The sequence below is a fragment of the Magallana gigas genome, chromosome 3, assembly GCF_963853765.1.
Source record: "Magallana gigas chromosome 3, xbMagGiga1.1, whole genome shotgun sequence".
NCBI classification, from domain to species: Eukaryota; Metazoa; Mollusca; class Bivalvia; order Ostreida; family Ostreidae; genus Magallana; species Magallana gigas.
In genome coordinates this window covers 2,857,103-2,876,113 of record NC_088855.1, presented here as the reverse complement: position 1 = coordinate 2,876,113, position 19,011 = coordinate 2,857,103, and the positions used below count along the sequence as shown (strand labels likewise).

Sequence of the window (19,011 nt, the reverse complement as noted above, 5' to 3'; positions counted from 1 at the left end):
ATTTTGCAGGATCTTACACAGAGGGATTCTTTCAACAAAACCTTATTTTTTTTGTTGCAGGTGTTTTTGGCATGGAAAGAAGTTTGTTTTGACAGAATAGACAAAGTGAGGAAATCTGTCCAGTTTTTCCTGCCCCCCTCAGAACCACCCATGTTCAAACCGTCCCAGCTACCCACACCTGTCAGCAGGTACCAGGGTAAGGTGTCCAGGAAGTCCTCGGTACTGGCCTGAACATCTCAGTGTGAACCTCATGGACATTGGAGCAAGAGTTGTGTTCTCCTGCTCCAATATAGTGCAAGATGAATATTTTATTGAACCTATTTTGGACTGTATGTGTATGTTTGATTGGGCTATTACTGTGTGCTTGTATTTAAGTATGAAGAAGACTGCCTCATGTGTCAACATTCTAGTCAGTATATATATAAACTCACCGTGTGTACTTCCTGTGCCACCTTTTAATTCTAGTACAGGGTTCAGCCACAATTAACTGTGATATCATTGCGTCTCTGTGTGCCAAACATTTTAAGCATGTTCCTGTTTCTATTCCTGGGTGATAAAGGTGCTGTCTGTATTATATTAGAATTACACATCTGAATCATTTTAGAATTACACAATTTGTTGTTGTCTGTAGCCATACCAATCTGTGATAGACTCTCTCAAGGAATCCACAGTCATCAGTATTTTGTTGCACACTTTGTGTACTTGTTTGTTGTATATTTATCTATTTTGTGTTTTTACTGAATTCTTCCATATCGCAAAATAAATTTTGCCAACTTTCATAGATTTTGTCTTTTATTTTGTTCACAAACCTTATGCAATCACAAAGGTCACAAAACATTGATTACCGGTAGTTACACTGTATTATATAGATAAAATTGATAGTCATGCAATTCTAAATTCATTAACAGAGAAAGCTGGTATGAACTCATGAAAAACAGAACTTAATAATAAAAATCTCTTGGAGAAAATCAATAAATCAAAATGTTCCATGCAATAAAAATCCATACTGGAAGATTTATTTAACTTGCTTGTCTTTCTCTCTCTGGAAGAAGTAGAAGGATTCCCCAAGGAGGATGTGACAGGGACGTCGGTCCATGAAGTAGGTCCTCTTGGGTTTCCTTCCACCCACTCCATTAAAGGTGGCCAGTTCTTTCCTGATGGCCGGCCAGTCGACCTGTATGGACGGGTAGTAGGCACTCAGCCACTGCAGGTACTTGGGGGTAGGAAAGGGAATCTTGACCCGCACAATGTCCATCAAGTACGGGTCGTCCATCACACAGTTCTCTATGGGGATGGAGACAGACTTTGACATCTCTGTGATGTGCTCGTTCTCAATCAGGAGATAGTCGATGTACTTGGAGACGAGACCTTTGTGGTCTATAGATCTGACTTCTGCTGGATTGATCTCGGGAGAAATGGCCATGTAGAAGTTGTCCTTGTCCTCTGGCTTACCATACATGTCCTGGGCAGCCACAATATACTCCTCCCTTGGACCGTACACATAGTTTTTAACAACGTTGAAATAGTCATGCGGGGACTTGACTTTGGAGGACCGGGTTCTTCTGGGGTTAGTTGGCTCCTGGTACTGACCCACAGATTCCGGGATTTCAACATTTGCTGCAGGGTAGGAATGAGGATCCCCTGGTGGAAAGTTGTTAAATATATGAACAGGGTTTCCTGGTCCAGAGGGCAATATGGCTGCACCATTGTCAGGCATTATGTAGTATTCAGGATGGTTCATCATTTGACCTTGATATGAAAGATGAGGATCTGTCATGGGCATAGGAGGTGTCTCGTAGTGGACTCCCATCCTGGTGGGGGTTGGTATTGTCTGTATGGGCTGCCCAAGTGTATTGGGGAATGTAGGCATGGCTCCGGCCCCTGCATTAGGATAACTGCCACCATTGTGTTGTACATTCATATTGCTGTCATACATCCGTGGAACTTTTAGAAGGCTGGAGGCTGGAGGTAAGGCATTGCTGGGATAGCTGTTGCAGCTCGGTGGGTGACTTTTCCAGTGGGGCTCAGACTGAACCACCTCTATTGGCAGACCCTCAGAGCTCCACTTCCTTCCGATTTCTGTAGGTGCATGTGGTGGCTCTGGGATCTCCTGTTGACTGGGGACCGATTCTCCACTCAGATCTTGGCCAGTGGGGTCCTCCCTGTACAGTATCTTTGGACTGTCCCTTTCCTTTTCCTGCACACAAGCCTCAGTCTCCTGGCTAAGACAGCCTGGACTTCTCTCTGTTGCTGATGAGACTTCTGCATTGCTTCCATTAGCCAAGCTTGTCATTGACTGAGCAGCAACCAAAGATTCCTCATCTCTGTTACCCAGTCTCTCAGAGTAAACAGATTCCTCATCTCTGTTACCCAGTCTCTCAGAGTAAACAGATTCCTCCTCTCTGTTACCCAGTCTCTCTGAGTAAACAGTCTTCAAGTTTAGGGAGCGTTTGTTTGTAGATGTTTTTGAAGAAGTTAGGTCATCTGAATCTTTAGAGGGTTCTTGAGGTTTGTCTGCCGAGGTCTTGGTATGATCTAATTTGTCCTAGAAGATCAAATTAATGACATGCTTTAAATTTTTATGTTTAGGTGAAGCTTATTACACAAGACATTTGATTTAATAAATGCTATGGAAATCTGTTATCCTTTAATAAAAACATTCTTTTAATCAAATCATCACATAAAACATATTTCTAAGAACTATGTAGAAGCATACAAACAAGAGGTCCTAGGTGTTATGGCTCACCTGTGCAATAATGTCAAAATCTAACATAACTTTGACTCATCTTTGTTTTAACTTGCTTCATTAGAACCACTTTAATAAGAGCTTGGACTTTGGGTAGCTGTGTCAAACAGCAATGTGACCTAGGCCTGTCTATTTCATTATCAACCGTGGCTCTCTGAAATCAACAACATTTGTCTGGCTTTTGAGCTAAGACTGCGCAATCGGTGCATATTTTGCTTGAAACCATGTCATTTTTAACTTGTTTTGACGCAAGAATTAGATAGCTACGTCCTACTGAAAGTCCAAGGTTTTGTTAAAATGGTTCTATAGTTAATAGCATTAATTTAACCATTCTCATCTGAAGACTTTCGTGAAAATTACCATGTTAACCCCAAATTCTCGCCTTTGTCTGAATCAAAGGGTTTATTGTATGATTCAACTTGAAAACTTCTACAGACTTAGCTTGCTATATGTATATCAATTTCAATCTACATTTTCTCAAGTATTTTTTTGTATTGAGTTAAAGCTACTTCTAGGTAAAATTGGAACAACCCTCTCCCCTGTGTGTGGCCACTTTATGATCCTCAGAGATTCAGTAAGAATTGAAAGTTAAACAAACAAGCTTGCTTCTGTATCATTTTTCAAAATCTAAAAAAAATTTTGTTCATAAGCCTGCTCTTATCTTCTATTGAACAATGATTTATTTTTATGGATTTCTATAATAGAGCTTGAACCCTGAAAGTAACTGGGGATCTCCTGGGATTATGATTTGAAAAAAAAATTTGAAAACTATCACAAAAAAGCTCCTATATATGTATGATATAACTGGTGATTTGTTCTTGAAAGATATATTTTTACCTCTCTCTGCCAACCCCTCCATCCCCCTTCAATATCTATCCTTAGGCTAATTACTTTCTTTGGAAGGGATCTAACCTTTTATTTGAACTAAGTTTGAATGCTTTCATCTGACTATAGGTATGTATTTGTATCATGTTTGGTTGGAAATATGCTCAGTGGTTCCAGAGAAGTAGTCAAAAATGTATTTAAAAAAACAATTAGGATGGATTCACAGAGGCTCAACAAAAACTATATTACAGGCTAATTGACAGAAAAAAATCACAAGGTTTAGCTGAGGTGAGCAAATTAATTGAAATCGTTGATAAACATAGACCAATTTGCACTGGATACATAATGTATACTATAGTTTTTAGCTCACCTGAGCCAAAGACTCAAGTGAGCTTTTCTGATCACAATTTGTTGTCTGTCGTCGTTGTAAATTTTTCACATTTTCATCTTCTTCTCAAGAACCACTGGGCAGATTTCAACCAAATTTGGCACAAAGCACCACTAGGTGAAGGGGATTCAAGTTTGTTCAAATGAAGGGCCACGCCCTCTTTAAAGGGGAGATAATTGAGAATTATTGAAAACTTGTTGGTATTTTTCAAAATCTTCTTCTCAAAAACTATTCGGCCTGAAAAGCTTAAACTTGTGTGGAGGCATCCTCAGGTAGTGTAGATTCAAGTTTGTTCAAATCATGGACCCCGGGGGTAGGGAGGGGCCACAAGAGGGGGATCAAGTTTTACATAGGAATATATATATAGAAAATCTTTAAAAATCTTCTTCTCAAAAACTATCAGGCCAGAAAAGCTCTATATTAAAATGGGACATCCTCAGATAGTGTAAATTCAAGTTTGTTCAAATCATGGTCCCCGGGGGTAGGGTGGGGCCACAATGGGGGATCAAGTTTTACATATGAATATATAGAGAAAATCTTTAAAAATCTTCTTCTCAAAATCTATTAGGTCAGAAAAGCTCAAATTAAAATGGAAGCATCCTCAGGTAGTGTAGATTAAATTTTGTTCAAATCATAGTTCCTGGGGTTAGGGTGAGGCCACAATGGGGGGATCAAGTTTTACATAGGAATATAAAGAGAAAATCTTTTAAAAAAATTCTTTTAAAAACTATTAGGCCAGAAAAGCTCAAAATCATTAAAAAAAATTTTAAAAACTATTAGGCCAGAAAAGCTCAAATTGGCATGTAACCATCCTCAGATAATGTAGATTCAAGTTTGTTCAAATCATAGTCCCTGGGGGTTAAATTTTTATATATAGGAAAATCTTTAAAAATCTTCTTCTCAAAACTAGGCCAGGAAAGCCCAAATTTGAGTGGAAGCATCCCCAGATCGTATAGAATTAAATTTGTTTCAATAATAGTCCAGGGGTATGGTGAGGCCACAATGGGGGATGAATTTTTACATAGGAATATATAGAGAAAATCTTTAAAAAAAATATTTGGCCAGAAAAGCTTAAATTTGTATAGATGCATCCTCTGGTAGTGTAAATTCAAGTTTGCAAAATCACAGTCCCTAGTGATAGGGCGGGGCCGTGATGGCGGTTTGAATTTTTACATAGGAATATATAGAGAAAATCTTTAAAAATATTCTGGGAAAGTTTTCAGTCCAAAACTCAGTACTTAGTGTGAAAGCACAGGTTATGCAGATTTAAGTTTGATGAAACCATGAATCCATAGAGAAAAGTTGGGCCATGAAATGGGGGGGGGGGGGTATATAGGAATAGAGAAAAATCTTCCTACAGGTACAACAACAAAAAGGGCTTGGTATTTACCAAAAAAAAGAGGTGGATAAAAATTGGCAGATTTTCAATTTTTTTTAGCAAGATCTACTGTACAGTCGTTTGACCAGTTCCGAATTTTGACCAGTTTCGAATAGTTAAGAAGTTAAATAGCAAAAAATTAATGAAATAAAAAATGTGGGAAAAAATCAATACCTTTAATATAAACACGTATTAATGCTTGTTTGAATTCTGCTGTAGTTTCATTTTTGCGGTCATACATGTATTTGATATCGGTCTTAGATTAGTCGACCTACTTTCGCTTTGTAATAAATCCAGGTCATTGGAACGCTAATATGCACGTACAATCGTCTGTCGGTGCCTTAAATTTTTACTTGTAACAAGATTTCTTTTTTTAAATGAAGGTTTAGTATGTATTCTAACATACCCAAAAGCAAACAGGATAAAAAATAAAATAAAAACGCAAATGGAAGCAGAATTTTATTTAGCCGTCATTTTACGAGTTCCGAATACCCAATTTGTTTCCCTCTGTTTTAGGATTTAATGAAGATATTGATTGAAACAAATACTTCTGAAATTCATTAAATGTCTTTCTCCGTCTTAAATAAATCATATTGTACCACAATAATGATAAGTGGAGGGGCTGCGACTGTATTCCGACAAGGTGTTAGAAACCAGGCTAAATTATTGTTACGGTGATTTTGTCTGTCATTTCCGTGCAAAACAAACTGTATTGTTAAGAAAATACCAATAACTGAGATGTTTGCATTAAACCTGTTATTCAACAGGTTCAATCAATAGTTTTAGGACCGAAACTTTTTTATCTACATTCCATATGTATAGGAACAGTTATGTTATTCGGAACCCATCGGCTTATTCGCAACTGGTAAAATGGCTTCCCACGTAATTTGTTAGAATAAAATTTTATTAAAAAAAAATTAAATACAGTAATATTGCATTTATATCAGCAGGGATATGGTGTATATCGGCCAAAAAATTAGATCTAAAAATAACACCCAGGAACATTTACAGCACCTCCAAATCTATACCCTATTCGGAACTGGTCAAACAACTGTACTTAGTTGTCAAGATATTTTGATACTGTAATGCTTATTTGATCAGAATTAAGGCAATTGTTGCTCAGGTGAGCGATGTGGCCCCTGGGCCTCTTGTTTGATATGATAGTACATTATAATATTGTTGGCAATAAAAAATTGTGATAGTCTACTATTTTTTTTTATAAAGTTTTACTTAATTTGGAAATACCTGTTGTTGCAGAAATTACCTTGATTTCTGCTTCAGTAGCCTTGGACGTCTCATGTTTTATTTCTGAAACAAAGGTATAAAAATTGCAAGTAATTTGATTTTTTCTAAACACAAATTATAGGTACATGTACATGTAGGCCTATCTTTTTTTATAGATACATACAAAAATTTAATTTTTGTTTGTTTGTAGCCTACCTTCACCGAGATTGTCCTTGTTTTCCGACAGCGATATTTCGTTCCTTCTCTTGGGTCTCTTGGACTTTGGGCCAGACTCCGACTGAGATGGGTTTCGTTTTCTCCTTGTTTCCATCTCCAGCCGTACACCTATTAAACCGTGTAAATTTATAGTCGTACATTGCATGAAAATTACATCGCCACGTGATTGTGTTTATTTCCAACAGAAAAAAATGATTAATCCTTCTGAGCTATTTGTAGAATTAGTTTCACACAAATCAGCACTGATCTTTTTTGTATGATAAGATATGTTGAAACAATACAAAATAGAATTGAATCGAGTAATATTTACCTCAAAAAATTCTTGAAGCGTCTGCTTGAAATACGAATTGTGGGAAACTTGAGCGGACTTCCGGTGAAGGTAAAAGAAGTTTCGAGCGGCAATATTTTCAATTTTTAAAAATGGGTATGTATCTTTTCTGACACCACATTTAACTTAATGTCTCATGGAATATTAAATGAAATAGAGGATCCACCATGGAATAGATAGATGTCCATGTCAAGGTAAAATCGAGTGTTTTTACTTAGGCTATAGCAAATGGACAGGCCTGATGCGCTCACATTTCGAATAAACGTTAAAAATGACTCTTTTTATAAGAAGAAAGTTTTTTTGATAAAAACCCCCAAAATGTAAAATGATTCAAATTATAAATCGAATTTAAATTATAAATTACATGTATTATCGGGAGGGGGGGGTCTGTGTCGAGGACATGAATAAAATACTGAAAGTCCCAGTGACAGTGTTGTATAAAGAAATGATTTCATGTCTGTTTATGATCACTGGAATATTTGACAACATTACTTTTCCTTTTAAAGCTGAAATGCAAATTAGGATGCATAAAAAGTGAAAAATTAATCCCATGGTCAGGTATCGGCTGTAAAATAAATAGGATCTATTGATTTATTTTTTCACTCAATTCTAAATAGCTCCCGCTAACCACCCCCACCCCACCCCCAAAAAAACACCAAAAAAACCCCCCAATTTCATTCATTGTTTATACCGAATAAGTATATAGCATTGCTTACTTCCAGATTGTCTCACCTCACATCTGACCTTTAAAAATAAATACAGTGAGGTCACCTTTAACGAATCACTAAGTAAATTCGCGTTGATAGTACGTAACCAAGCCCGAGTTAAATTCATAATACAACATTGTTTTATTGTACCATACTTGACTCATAACATCATATATTTCTTTCCCAACAACCAATGATTAAAAAAAAATTATCGCTGTATTATGATGAACGATGTTTTCTCCTTTAGCGGATCATTTTCTCCATTACCGAATCACGTGATATACAGCTGATTAGTTTTTGTTAGGGACAGTGTCGAAATATTTTTTTTAAGTTTTAATATGCTTTAACAGGCACGTAGCATCAGGGGGGGGGGGGGGGGGGCAGGGGGGGCCTGGCCCCCCCACTTTTTCTCGGAGCAACCAATTTTTTAAAATTTACATATAAAAAATAGAATTATCATGGAGTTGGCCCCCCCCCCCCCCCACTTTTTGGGGAGTATGAAAAAATTGATATGAAAATGAGGAAATAAGGAGTGAAATTGAAGTTATATACTACGCCGGCAGCCCCCCCCCCCCCCCCCCCCCCCCCACGGATTAGGATTTTGAAGATTTTTGAAAACTTTAAATTTTCCCCCTTTTTTTTTTTTTTTTTTTTGCTTGTCAAGATTTTTTGGATGAGTCTGGCCCCCCCCCCCCCCCCACTTTCAAAAACGATGCTACGTGCCTGTTTAAAGCATGAATAAGCAAAATGGAAATGCTAATATTTTTTTTCATTTTGAGTTAACGAGGCCGGGTCTAATTTTTTCTGCCCTAGATTTTTGAATGAAATTTTTTACAAGAATTTTTAGTGGTATAATTATTATTTTAAGATTAAAAAATAAGACATTTACCACACCGTTTGTTTAAGGGGTCATCTCAAAGTTTGTTAATTTTTAACATAGGTCCCTATGGGATTTTGCTTGAAATGTACCAACATTGCACATTTTTTAAACTTCTGCCCTAGGGATTTCTTTTTTTGTTCTACATATTAAAGTTATTGCTAAAAGGCATCAAATTGTCAAATAAAAAAACCCTTTTACCTCCTGGTTTGTTCCAGGGGTCTTATCAAAGTTATTTTTTGTACGCCCAATTTCCAAGTTTGTCAGATAATGGCTATTTTTTATTTGACAAAGACGGAAATTGTGATCTTTATCGTGTTATTAAAACATTACGACATATTTAAGTAATAAATAAATATATAACATCACATATTAAGGGTAATTAATATAAAATACGTTGTTAATGTCTTGAAATAAATGAATTAAGCGATATTTAGGCGGGTTAAGAAAACGTGACAGAGGGTGAGGCTTGCTGAACCCTCTTCACGTTTCGACCCGAGCCCAAATATAGCTTATACTTCGAGGCTTTATGTTTATTCCACAATATAATATCAATTTTACACATCAAATGAGCTATTTTCAACAAATTTCGCTGAATATCTGCAGTTGAAACTATCACGCCATGGCGTCAACAAAGCAAAAAGATGACGTCACAATACAAATGAAACGCTGCGCGAAAGCGTGCGTACTCGTTCTGTACTCGGCCTCGTTAAGTGTTCATTCTATTGAAACCGACAATTCATGAAAAAATAACAATGAATTCAAAGGTAAAAAAAATGACTGCATGATTTGTAAACTTTGATCCACCAGTTTATTAAAAATCAATTAGTTTTTAGTCATTGTAAGTCATCAATATTGTCAATTTTATGAGATACGTGTATATGAACATCTTTTCATGAAATTACAAAGAAATATACAATGGCATGTAAATGGATCAAGAAAAAAAACGAAATACGACATGTACGAGGGTTTGCCAAAAATTGCATAGACAAGTGACGTTATTCAGTTCATAGAACTCACAGAATGATGAAGTTTGTGTCGCAACGGGTTTAAGTTATTTGCATTGAAATTATGTGTCAACATTGATAGTATCAGGTTGGGTTTTTATAACATATACTACATCATAAATTTTTAATGCGGCGCAACGACACTTAAAAAAAATAAAATAAACATATAGAAACTTGAAGAATATCGTGAGGAAAATAACTCACGAATAAAAAATTTAAAAAAAAAAAAGAAGAAAAAAATGAATTTACATTTCTGCATTTTTTTTTATTTATTCAAAAAAAAAAGCCATTCCGAATTTTTTAAAGATTTTTTTTAGCAGTTACGTTAGAAAGGTTGAAATTTGAATATATACACACGGTAACTAATTATAAAAAAAGGTTTTAAAAGATCTAGAAGCATATCCAAGGGCGATTTTAAAGTAAACAAATTAAAATACACAAAATTGCCTAGAAATGTGTTTAGTGATTGTATAATTAAGCAACCAAAAAAACAAAACAAACAAAAACAGGACCCAGTATTGACATCCAGCAATAAAAAAAGAAGACCCCCGCCGATAGAAATGGAAGAACAAATACCAGGAAGACAGACGTTTTGAATCGCGGCGATCATTTGTACTATGAAATATTTTAAAACAAATCTAGAAATGTATAGTGAATGACTGAATGTGCAAACTGGATGGGTGTTCAAGGAAAATAAATATTTTCCATGACCTGTACATGTATGGAATCAGCGATCGTTTGTACTTATGAAAAATTTTTAAAACAAAAATAAAAAAGTAGAGTGAATCTGCAAACTGGATCCATGTTCAAGGAAATTAATTTTTTTAGGAAATAAACTACTAAATGACATCGAATACGAATAACTTTAATTTGAAAGGCATGGGTTTTTAAATCAATAAATATCCGTATTAATTAATACAGGGAATTGGGGAAACCAAACTATGGTTGAAATCATAATCGAATGGAAAAATGTTCTAGAAAATGGGAACGAGATGTGTTTTTAAAATCTTTTATTGTTGTTTCTGGGTTTTTTTTATTGAAGCAGATGTGCAAATAATCGTAGAGGTATCAATTAATTTTGACATGATCCCTCCGATGACCCCCCCCCCCCCCCCCCCCCATCTCAGTGATTCGTTATTGGAGCCCTGACTACCCACAACATTATAGCCAATATAATTATTCTCTGAATAAGAAATTGTTTGACCCTTTCAGTGCTTGTAGACAGATAATTTTATTAAACATCTATACCAAATATGCTTACATACAATGAACTGTTCACATCAGAGCTCAACCGAAAAGTGAAAGTAGTCAGCTGCACGCATGCTTTTTGTCTGCGTCTTCAAAAAGCTTGTTCATGTTTGTTTAGAAATTACGACATAAAACAAGATAAAATTTAATAATTTCATGATAAATTATTCAAACAAGAATAATTCTACATGAAAGGATATGTTAAGTTAAGAATTGAACCTTTAATAGAAAAATACAGAATTGTTTATCTGAAAGTGATTCGGTAATGGAGACGATTCGTTAATGGCAACCTCACTGTACATGGAAAACTGATAATTCTTAAGGAATTTTTTTTTTCCTGGTGAAGCTGAAAACAATCCTGTACGATTTCCCATTTGGTGTTGACTTTCCTTCTGGGTTTTTAAAATCCCATTTTGTATTCAATTGTAAAACCCGATCGGAATTTAAATTCTTTTAGGAAGTTAGTGAAATCCGTTAGGATACATTTTTGAAAATGACCCTGGAGTAATTATTTCTTTATATAATATTTTCATGGAGGTAGATATTTCATCCTACTTTCTTTCTTTTAACTGATTATGTATACTTCAACTATTATGACAACATTTCGGCAAAAAAGTCTATAGTGTGTTTCAAGATTTATATAAACATGCACTTACAGTTTAAATTAGCCCTTGTGATGTGATCTTAACTTTTGAAAAATGGATTTTTTTACGCACATGTATATGGAAAATATAATTTAGGTTCTCTTGCCTATATGAGAATAAAAACATGCATTTCGGTTATCACCGATTTGTAATGATGATAAGAAAATGACAATAGTTCCTATAAATTTAGATTTTTACTTCGTCCAAAAGTGTATTTGCTCTTATATATAACTGCATGCTTAAGTGGGTTTTTTTTTGTCATTATACTACACAATTGGTCTTGTGAATACCTTATTCTGACTTCTATTAAATTTTGTGTTACATTAGGGGAACACTAACCTACAGATGACAATTATTTGGTTGACCAAATTTTTAAAGTTTTATCTCAAAACCTTTAAGTTTAGTATTTTGCAATTTATAAACTATATTAAATCTATTGGTTTGTCCAATGTACAAAGGGAATAAGCAGAGAGAGGCGAGTTGATCGGATTGTACGGAGAGGGGGGCGTGTCCCGGACTAAGCCGATACTCCACAGTCGAATGGAAATAGCCGTATTCCTGGCCAAACTCGTTAAATTTAAATGCATGGATCAACAATCACAATCCACGTACTGAGGATAATTCTATCAGACATGAAACCGACATCATTAATTCTTAATTAGACACACCAAAAGAAGGACCAAGACTTGCTACATTACTGAAAGAAAGGAACCAACATTACAGTCGCTTATTGCAGAGTTTTTCCCGTGTTTTTTTAATTTTTTGTTGTTGTAAAAAATATAATGTGACATCTGTACGTTGGAAAACAGTGTATTTTATTATATGTTAATGACAATGACTTCAGAGGTAAAGAAGCCACTGTCGGAGTCTCCGAGACTTCGGGGAGATTTCCCAGAGGAAGAGGAGGAAGAGGAGATAGACGTGGTTGACGGAACAGACTCCATCGTAGGGTCCGCGGAAACTCCAGGTACTAAACACTATATCAAATCTTTCTATTTCAGGAAAAAAGTAACCTGCAAAATTTGCTTTTTGGAAAAAAATTCCTTCAATTAATTTAATTTCCTTTGTATAGCAGTTATATTTCCAATATTGTTAATGATATTTTTAGTTAGTACATGTGCCGGTAGTAATTTGTGATACCTTAAATTTTATCGGCCGTAGAATTTTATCATGATTGATTTTTGAAAGTTAATTATTAAGTCATTAACTACAAGCACAAAAACAGTCTGGAAAATACTCCAATTTTGTTAACTTACTCTTTTAATGAATTTAAAAAAATATATTTTCTCAATTTCAATGTTTAATAATTATTGGGAATTTAATTTTTGAAAAACTATCTTGAGAAATCGCAATCACATGATGAAAGAAATAATTTTACAAAATTTAAGGATTTTAATAAATTTGATTTGACGATTGACAGAATCTCCAACTGGTGAGGATGAAGAAGATGACGAAAGCGACGAGGTTTCGGCGGCAAAGAAACAGCGCCGGAACCGCACCACGTTTACCTCGGACCAGCTCCGGGAGCTGGAGGCGGTGTTCCAGCACACCCACTATCCGGACTGTACGCTCCGGGAACAGATCGCGGAGAAAGTGGACCTCACGGAGGCCAGAGTACAGGTACGTACCGCAAAACTTACCTGTTGTCCAAGACCGGGAATCTTACCTTTAGTTCAAGTTTTAGATAGGGACGTAATACTTTGACCGTCCTTTTTGTGATTTTTTACTGTTGTTTTTTTGTGTTTCTTTTTTAATTCTTGGAATTTATTTCATAGGAATTATTGAAAATAATGTGCTTCCATTCAGTCTCTTTTCATTTGATTAAAATATATTTTTAAATAGTTTACGAAAAAATAATAACAATTGTTGCGAGAAAGTAAATGTAATTGTAATTTTAAAAAAAACAACATTTTTCTACATTTGATTAAACGCATTGATCTTGAAGTATGTTTTTTAAAAACTTGATTTTTAATGTCCACATTAATTTATACAAAAACAAAATAGCCTAACAATTACTTTACATGCTTATAAGATAAAACTCGAATTGGGACAGATATTGCTTTCTTTGGTACCTTCGTGCAATTCTTTCGATTCTGTAATGTGTATTGTATACAATGTGACATGAAATCTCCGCAAGGGGGAAATAAAGATTGAATGAAAGATATTTTTAGATGAATAACTAGACCCAAATTATTTAATATAGTTGTAATTGTATAAATGATTTATTTTAAAAACACACGCTAGAAATCAACGGAAAAGGGTTTACAAACATTAAAATTTGTGCGAAAGCTTGTAAAGGATATAATTTTAAATTGATTGAAATTATAAATGGTTTAAACCTTGTTCAAAATAAATATAATTCATTGTTTAGGGCAAAATAAAATAAAATTCAGTTCAAAAAATTGTCTTTATCACGAAAAGGAAATTTATTTGAATTTCATAATTCCATTCTTTATAACTAAGATAATTATGTAGAGTAAAAATAAGTAACGTGACTTGTATGGCAAATTGAATACGTTATTAAACGTATGCATGGAAACCATTCCCCCACGTGTATGTATTTAAATTGTTCAGTACATTTCCGCCACGCCAGATATGAAATCCTTTGAATGACAAAAGACGATGTTGAATTTTGACCATTTTTAGTCCATCATAAGTTTGCTTTGGGCGACGTCCAGCAATTCTTCAGAAACAGCGGGGGCACGAAGGCTGACAACTGTCCCTCGGACAAATTCATAAGGGGATTGGTTACGGTGCATTGTCTGTTTATCATGCGCTAAACGCTTTTATTCCAAGGAAATAATTCAAATCATTAACGACTCAAGTAAACCCGCCAACACTGTAGCGCGATATTAGAGACTTTGGGAATGGCCTGCTGGGCGCGAGGGATTCCGAATAGGGTCCGTCGTAATTCTAGCTGCCGGGGAGAAGTGATGAGCTAATTAACGCCGGATTAGTGTCTTACTTTATTTGAAAACTGGAGAAATTCAGTGATTTAACACCAAATCTCCTTAAACCCCCACTCCACGTGTATTTAGAGTTTAAAAGGGCCATTATCAATCTGATTTCATTAGAATACAATATACAAAACACGTCAACAACTTTTTCAAAGTAAACATTTTAAGAAATAAATATTCCAGTTATGCGTTGGAATGGGGATTATACTGATACAGGGAGATCACTTGTGTAATGTTTGGGGGGACTTAGAGTTTATCTTATGAAGATAACCAGCGCCAATTTGTCATCGCACTCGGATTAAAATGGCTAAAATAGACCCTAGTACTAACACTTACTTTGATGTAGAAAATTGTTATTTTTATCAATATATAGTAAAAACATAATATTTATGTCAGTATTAAAACTAATGCTACGCACGCTTTCAAGTAATTTGTAAATACGGTCACAAAAAGGATTCGAACACACTTTTTAATGCTAGAACTTTTTAGGCGGGAAAGTGTTAAAAACAATAAAAGCACATACATGTTGGTTTTTTCCCAATCTTGTTTTGCGATCTTAATTTTCCAAATTTCAGTTTATTTGTTATGTTTACAAGTCCAGCGAATTGTTTTTACAATGTGTAACGGACCTCTTTATAATCATTGAATTTTACCTTCCTATTGAAGTCCCCCCCCCCCCCCCAAAAAAAAAAAATTTATATGAAAACCGTTAAGTGTATTAAGATGTTTTACAGACGATTTTCTGTATGCAAATCTTACTTAACTTTTCAAAACTCTACAAATCTCAGTGTCCGGATTAGGAGGTTCATAAATTGATCCCATTTAGGTATATTGCACGTGCCTTATTAATGCATAAAACTTTTGTGTATCAGCTAATTTTGAACCTTTTCTAGTTGAATTGGATTTAATAAAATCCTCCGTACGTTTTAACAAGATAAAGCCCGTTAAAACATCTCATTACAATCTTGATGAGGTGCCAGTGTTTTAGGGTAGAGTCGATTAGCGTAACGAGATTCATTTAAGATTACGTCCCGGTGGAAAGGAACCACCAAGGACGGAGGGATTGAATTATAGATCTGCCCTCAAACATTTGATTTTGGGGATTAGTTATATATAAAATGATCCTGATTTTAATTCATCAAATTACTACAGTAATGAAAAGTTTAATCACACTAATTGGAGTGTATTAGAAGTTTTCTTTAGCTAGCTCTGAGATCATCGCTGATCTCTGGCAAATCCTAATCCATTTTCTAGCTTAATCTATCTTAAGGAAATATTGGACTTTAGAATACAAGTATTTCTATTCATTTCTGCACAAACTCTGACGATTAGTCACACGGATATGCGGTTTAAGAATCCGATTAAGATTATAAACTCCAATCTCAAAATTAAAACATAAACTTAGTAAAAGTTTATCAACTAATCCCGCAGTAATTGGCGAAATATCATTCCAATAAAAGATTGGCCAACATTTGACATATGAACTGCAGCTGATTAAGAAGATTAATCGGCGAGAGTTGACGCTTTTAATCGGTTGTACAGAATAAAAAAGTCTGTTGACTTAATCCCCTAAACACCACGGCACGTTTCCTAATCCCTGGATATACCGCCACTAGATAGATGTTGCACAATACACAGTGCGCACTATCCTCTTATTGCTGGTAATCCCTTACGTCCATCACCAAGATCATCAAACAGTTTTGTGTAATAAGTCCAAACAAGTTTGTTTATACCTTAATTCCAGTCAAAAGTTTAGCGTGGCGTCTAGGGCACCATAGAATGGGGAACAATGAATTATCTAAATAATGTATCGGATAAAAACTTAAAGAGAGAGGGGGGGGGGGGGACTATATACATGATTTAGAAAAAAAAAACCTCAAAAAACTGAAACAGAAAAAACTCAAGAACATATGATATTAGCCAAATTCAACACTTATTGTGAAAATTCAACTAACTAAACTTACTTAGTAAAAATACCCCCAAGAAGATCGTAAAAGCTACATATATAACTGAATTTTGGCGCAAAATAATTAGTTGCTTATTTAAAAAAAAAACCTAAAAAAATATAATTCAATCTTACACATAATTATTGTGCAAAACAGTTAATCATACAAAAATTCTTTAAAGATTTGTTTAGATGATAAAGGCTCCAATTTTATAATTGATATACTTATATGCTTTTATTTCATCATGACATCTATTCTTTAAAAAGTGTTTCTCAAAAGTTCAACTGTTGCTTTTTTTCAAAGATTAGTTGCAACATGAATAATCGCGATCTGTGACTACTTCTTATGTTCAGATAAGAAAAAACTTAAATAGTTTGTCTCTCTTTCACTTTCAGGTTTGGTTCCAGAACAGAAGAGCAAAATGGCGGAAGCAAGAGAAGAACATCGTCCGGATGTTTGACGTGTTCCGCCACCGCATCGAGCCATTTCCCATCATGCCTCACCCCCTGTCCTACAGTCCTTCCGCCTTCTCGTCCGTCCGTCCATCCCTGTTTCCATGGTTACCCCGATTTCCAATCAGCATTCCTCCGATGTTCCCGATGCCTCCTCTTTTACCGGACATGAGACCATCGTACAAAAGTAAATAACACAAATTAATTGTAAAAGCTAATTACTTTTAATTATATTCATCTGCATTTAACATCCTTACAATGTCAAATTTAGAATGATTTTTTATCATTTACGATAGCTTCTTCATTCTAGAATTCAGTACTTCATGTCATGCTCTTCCTATACTATTTCACGGCCTTCTCTATCTTTCCCAGGCGAGGCAGCCATTGGACAGCTTGGTAAACACGCAAGCGAGTCAATGAAGTACTACGACTCGTACGCAAGAGACTACCTACAGAGATTCACGTCCGAGAGTCGGGACAGGTACGAGAGGGAGGTCAAAGGTCGAGTCAGGTCAAGGTCACCGAGCCCCACGCGGCCGCCCCCGCCTTAGCGTGCGCCGCCCTCCATATGGATTGGAACGTTGGCAGAACTACACAATGACCGCTGTGTTCGTCATTCATTGCTTCATCTGTCCACCTGTATCACACACGTGCTTACATTTACCACACCTGTGTGTTTACCTGAACATATCTGTGGGACCATTGGTTTTTGCGCATGTTGAAGATATTCATTTTAGTACAGTTGTACATGTACTGGGATGTGCAAGTTTATATGACTGTACATACATCTGCTTGCATTGTCCATTTTAAAGCGTGCATGTGAATACTTTGTGATTTGTCTTCATATTTCAAGAAAAGTTTTCCTGTACAAATGTTCATATTTTTCCAAACCGTCACCTATCGTCAAGGGTCTTATATATACTGGTACATGTTTCGTTTGAAGCGATACATTTGTGTTTTATATTATGTAAAAATGTACGAAGAACAAATATTAAAATATTAAGATTTTTAAACTTTTACTTGTACTATATTTTGTGATTGGGGTGAACTGGTTTTATGTAACGAATGTGAAAGACTTCACAGAGTAGAGAATTAACTTATGAACTAGACGTGGAACTAGATGAGGGTCGTAGGTGAGTCTACGGGACACCCCCACCCTCCCAGCCATAAATTTAAACTTCTTTACTTCAAGTATATAGTAAAGATACCGAAAATAGGCCTTGAAATCCAACACCTTTCATAGTTTTGGGAAAATAATCCGTTCGAACTCTCTGGAAAAAAATTCTATATTCAAATAAATTTTTTAATGCAGAATCTACAACTAGTTAGTGTTTATGACATGACCCTAAACGGGAAATTACTCATTGAAATACATAATTAGAAAAAAATATTATCAGGGAGATGAAAATAAACGAATCGTACACTTGCCTAGCAGAGATAGCTTAGTTCATAGGTATACTTCCACTTCCACTTCAAGTTCTTTCCTACCCTACCCCCCCCCCCCTCCTCTACTTTTTTCCGCAAAAAATACATATAGAAAATTGAATGATGATGGAGGGACCCCCAACCCTTTAGAGAGCAAATAAAGAAATGAAGTGAAAATAATGAAATTAACATTAAAATTGAAGTTTAAGATACTACTTACTAGTACTAGTATCCCCCCGGATTGTGATTTTCAAGACTGCTGAGTTTTCTTTTTTTATATATTTAAAATCTTCTTTTTAAGAACTACATTGATTCAATTATTGAAGTTGTTATTTAAGCATTCTAAAATAGTGTAGGTTCTAAATTGATATAACCGTTACCCCAAGACCAGTACTGGGGACCCAAGAGGGGTTCAAAGTTCAACATAGAAACATATAGGGAAAAATCTGTTTAAAAATCTTTTAAAATGTGTGAGATTACTAGGATTACAATGATTCTCAGATGCTGAAGATTCAGAATTGTTAATTGTTTATATTCATGTAACAATTTTGTAATCTTTAAGATCTTCGTTGATGGCTAGGATACGATTGGTCAGTCACTAGTTATGCACTTTGGATTTTAT

At 35.2% G+C, this 19,011-nt stretch overlaps 3 protein-coding genes across 14 annotated transcripts in view; 2 read left to right on the top strand and 1 right to left on the bottom strand.

The window, feature by feature from the left end:
• The window catches only part of LOC105345698 (uncharacterized), a 31,164-nt gene extending 30,385 nt beyond the window's left edge, over positions 1-779 (top strand). For all 11 annotated transcript variants that reach the window (XM_066078075.1, XM_066078076.1, XM_066078074.1 and 8 more), the window contains one exon: positions 61-779. In XM_066078075.1, coding sequence (XP_065934147.1) covers positions 61-231 — 171 coding nt within the window. In that variant the 3' untranslated portion in view covers positions 232-779. The remainder of the gene's footprint in view (positions 1-60) is intronic.
• On the bottom strand, positions 775-7,233 carry LOC105345697 (uncharacterized). The gene is made up of 4 exons (XM_011453956.4): positions 7,109-7,233; positions 6,778-6,906; positions 6,602-6,645; positions 775-2,545 (listed from the first exon to the last, which is right to left on the bottom strand). Exons 2-4 carry the CDS (start codon positions 6,890-6,892, stop codon positions 1,016-1,018), a joined length of 1,689 nt encoding a protein of 562 aa, XP_011452258.3. The 5' UTR covers positions 6,893-6,906; positions 7,109-7,233; the 3' UTR covers positions 775-1,015.
• LOC105345696 (aristaless-related homeobox protein) lies at positions 7,176-17,963 on the top strand. Of its 2 annotated transcripts, XM_034481400.2 has the most exons (5): positions 7,176-7,222; positions 12,454-12,576; positions 13,030-13,229; positions 16,908-17,151; positions 17,337-17,963. In XM_034481400.2, the coding sequence occupies exons 1-5, from the start codon at positions 7,219-7,221 to the stop codon at positions 17,513-17,515; spliced, it is 750 nt and encodes a 249-aa protein (XP_034337291.2). In that variant the 5' UTR covers positions 7,176-7,218; the 3' UTR covers positions 17,516-17,963. The 2 variants fall into 2 exon arrangements, with proteins under 2 accessions (XP_034337291.2, XP_011452256.3); XM_011453954.4 differs by lacking the exon at positions 7,176-7,222 and having other exon boundaries at positions 12,089-12,576.
• The last annotated feature ends 1,048 nt before the right edge of the window (positions 17,964-19,011 follow it).

Coding starts and splice junctions, on each gene's coding strand:
- LOC105345696 (XM_011453954.4), top strand. CDS start 12,432: ATGTTAATGACAATGACTTCAGAGGTAAAGAAGCCACTGTCGGAGTCT. Junction 13,230..16,907: donor TCACGGAGGCCAGAGTACAG/GTACGTACCGCA, acceptor TTTCACTTTCAG/GTTTGGTTCCAGAACAGAAG. Junction 17,152..17,336: donor CATGAGACCATCGTACAAAA/GTAAATAACACA, acceptor TATCTTTCCCAG/GCGAGGCAGCCATTGGACAG.
- LOC105345697 (XM_011453956.4), bottom strand. CDS start 6,892: ATGGAAACAAGGAGAAAACGAAACCCATCTCAGTCGGAGTCTGGCCCA. Junction 6,646..6,777: donor CAAGGACAATCTCGGTGAAG/GTAGGCTACAAA, acceptor CCTTTGTTTCAG/AAATAAAACATGAGACGTCC. Junction 2,546..6,601: donor CTACTGAAGCAGAAATCAAG/GTAATTTCTGCA, acceptor TTGATCTTCTAG/GACAAATTAGATCATACCAA.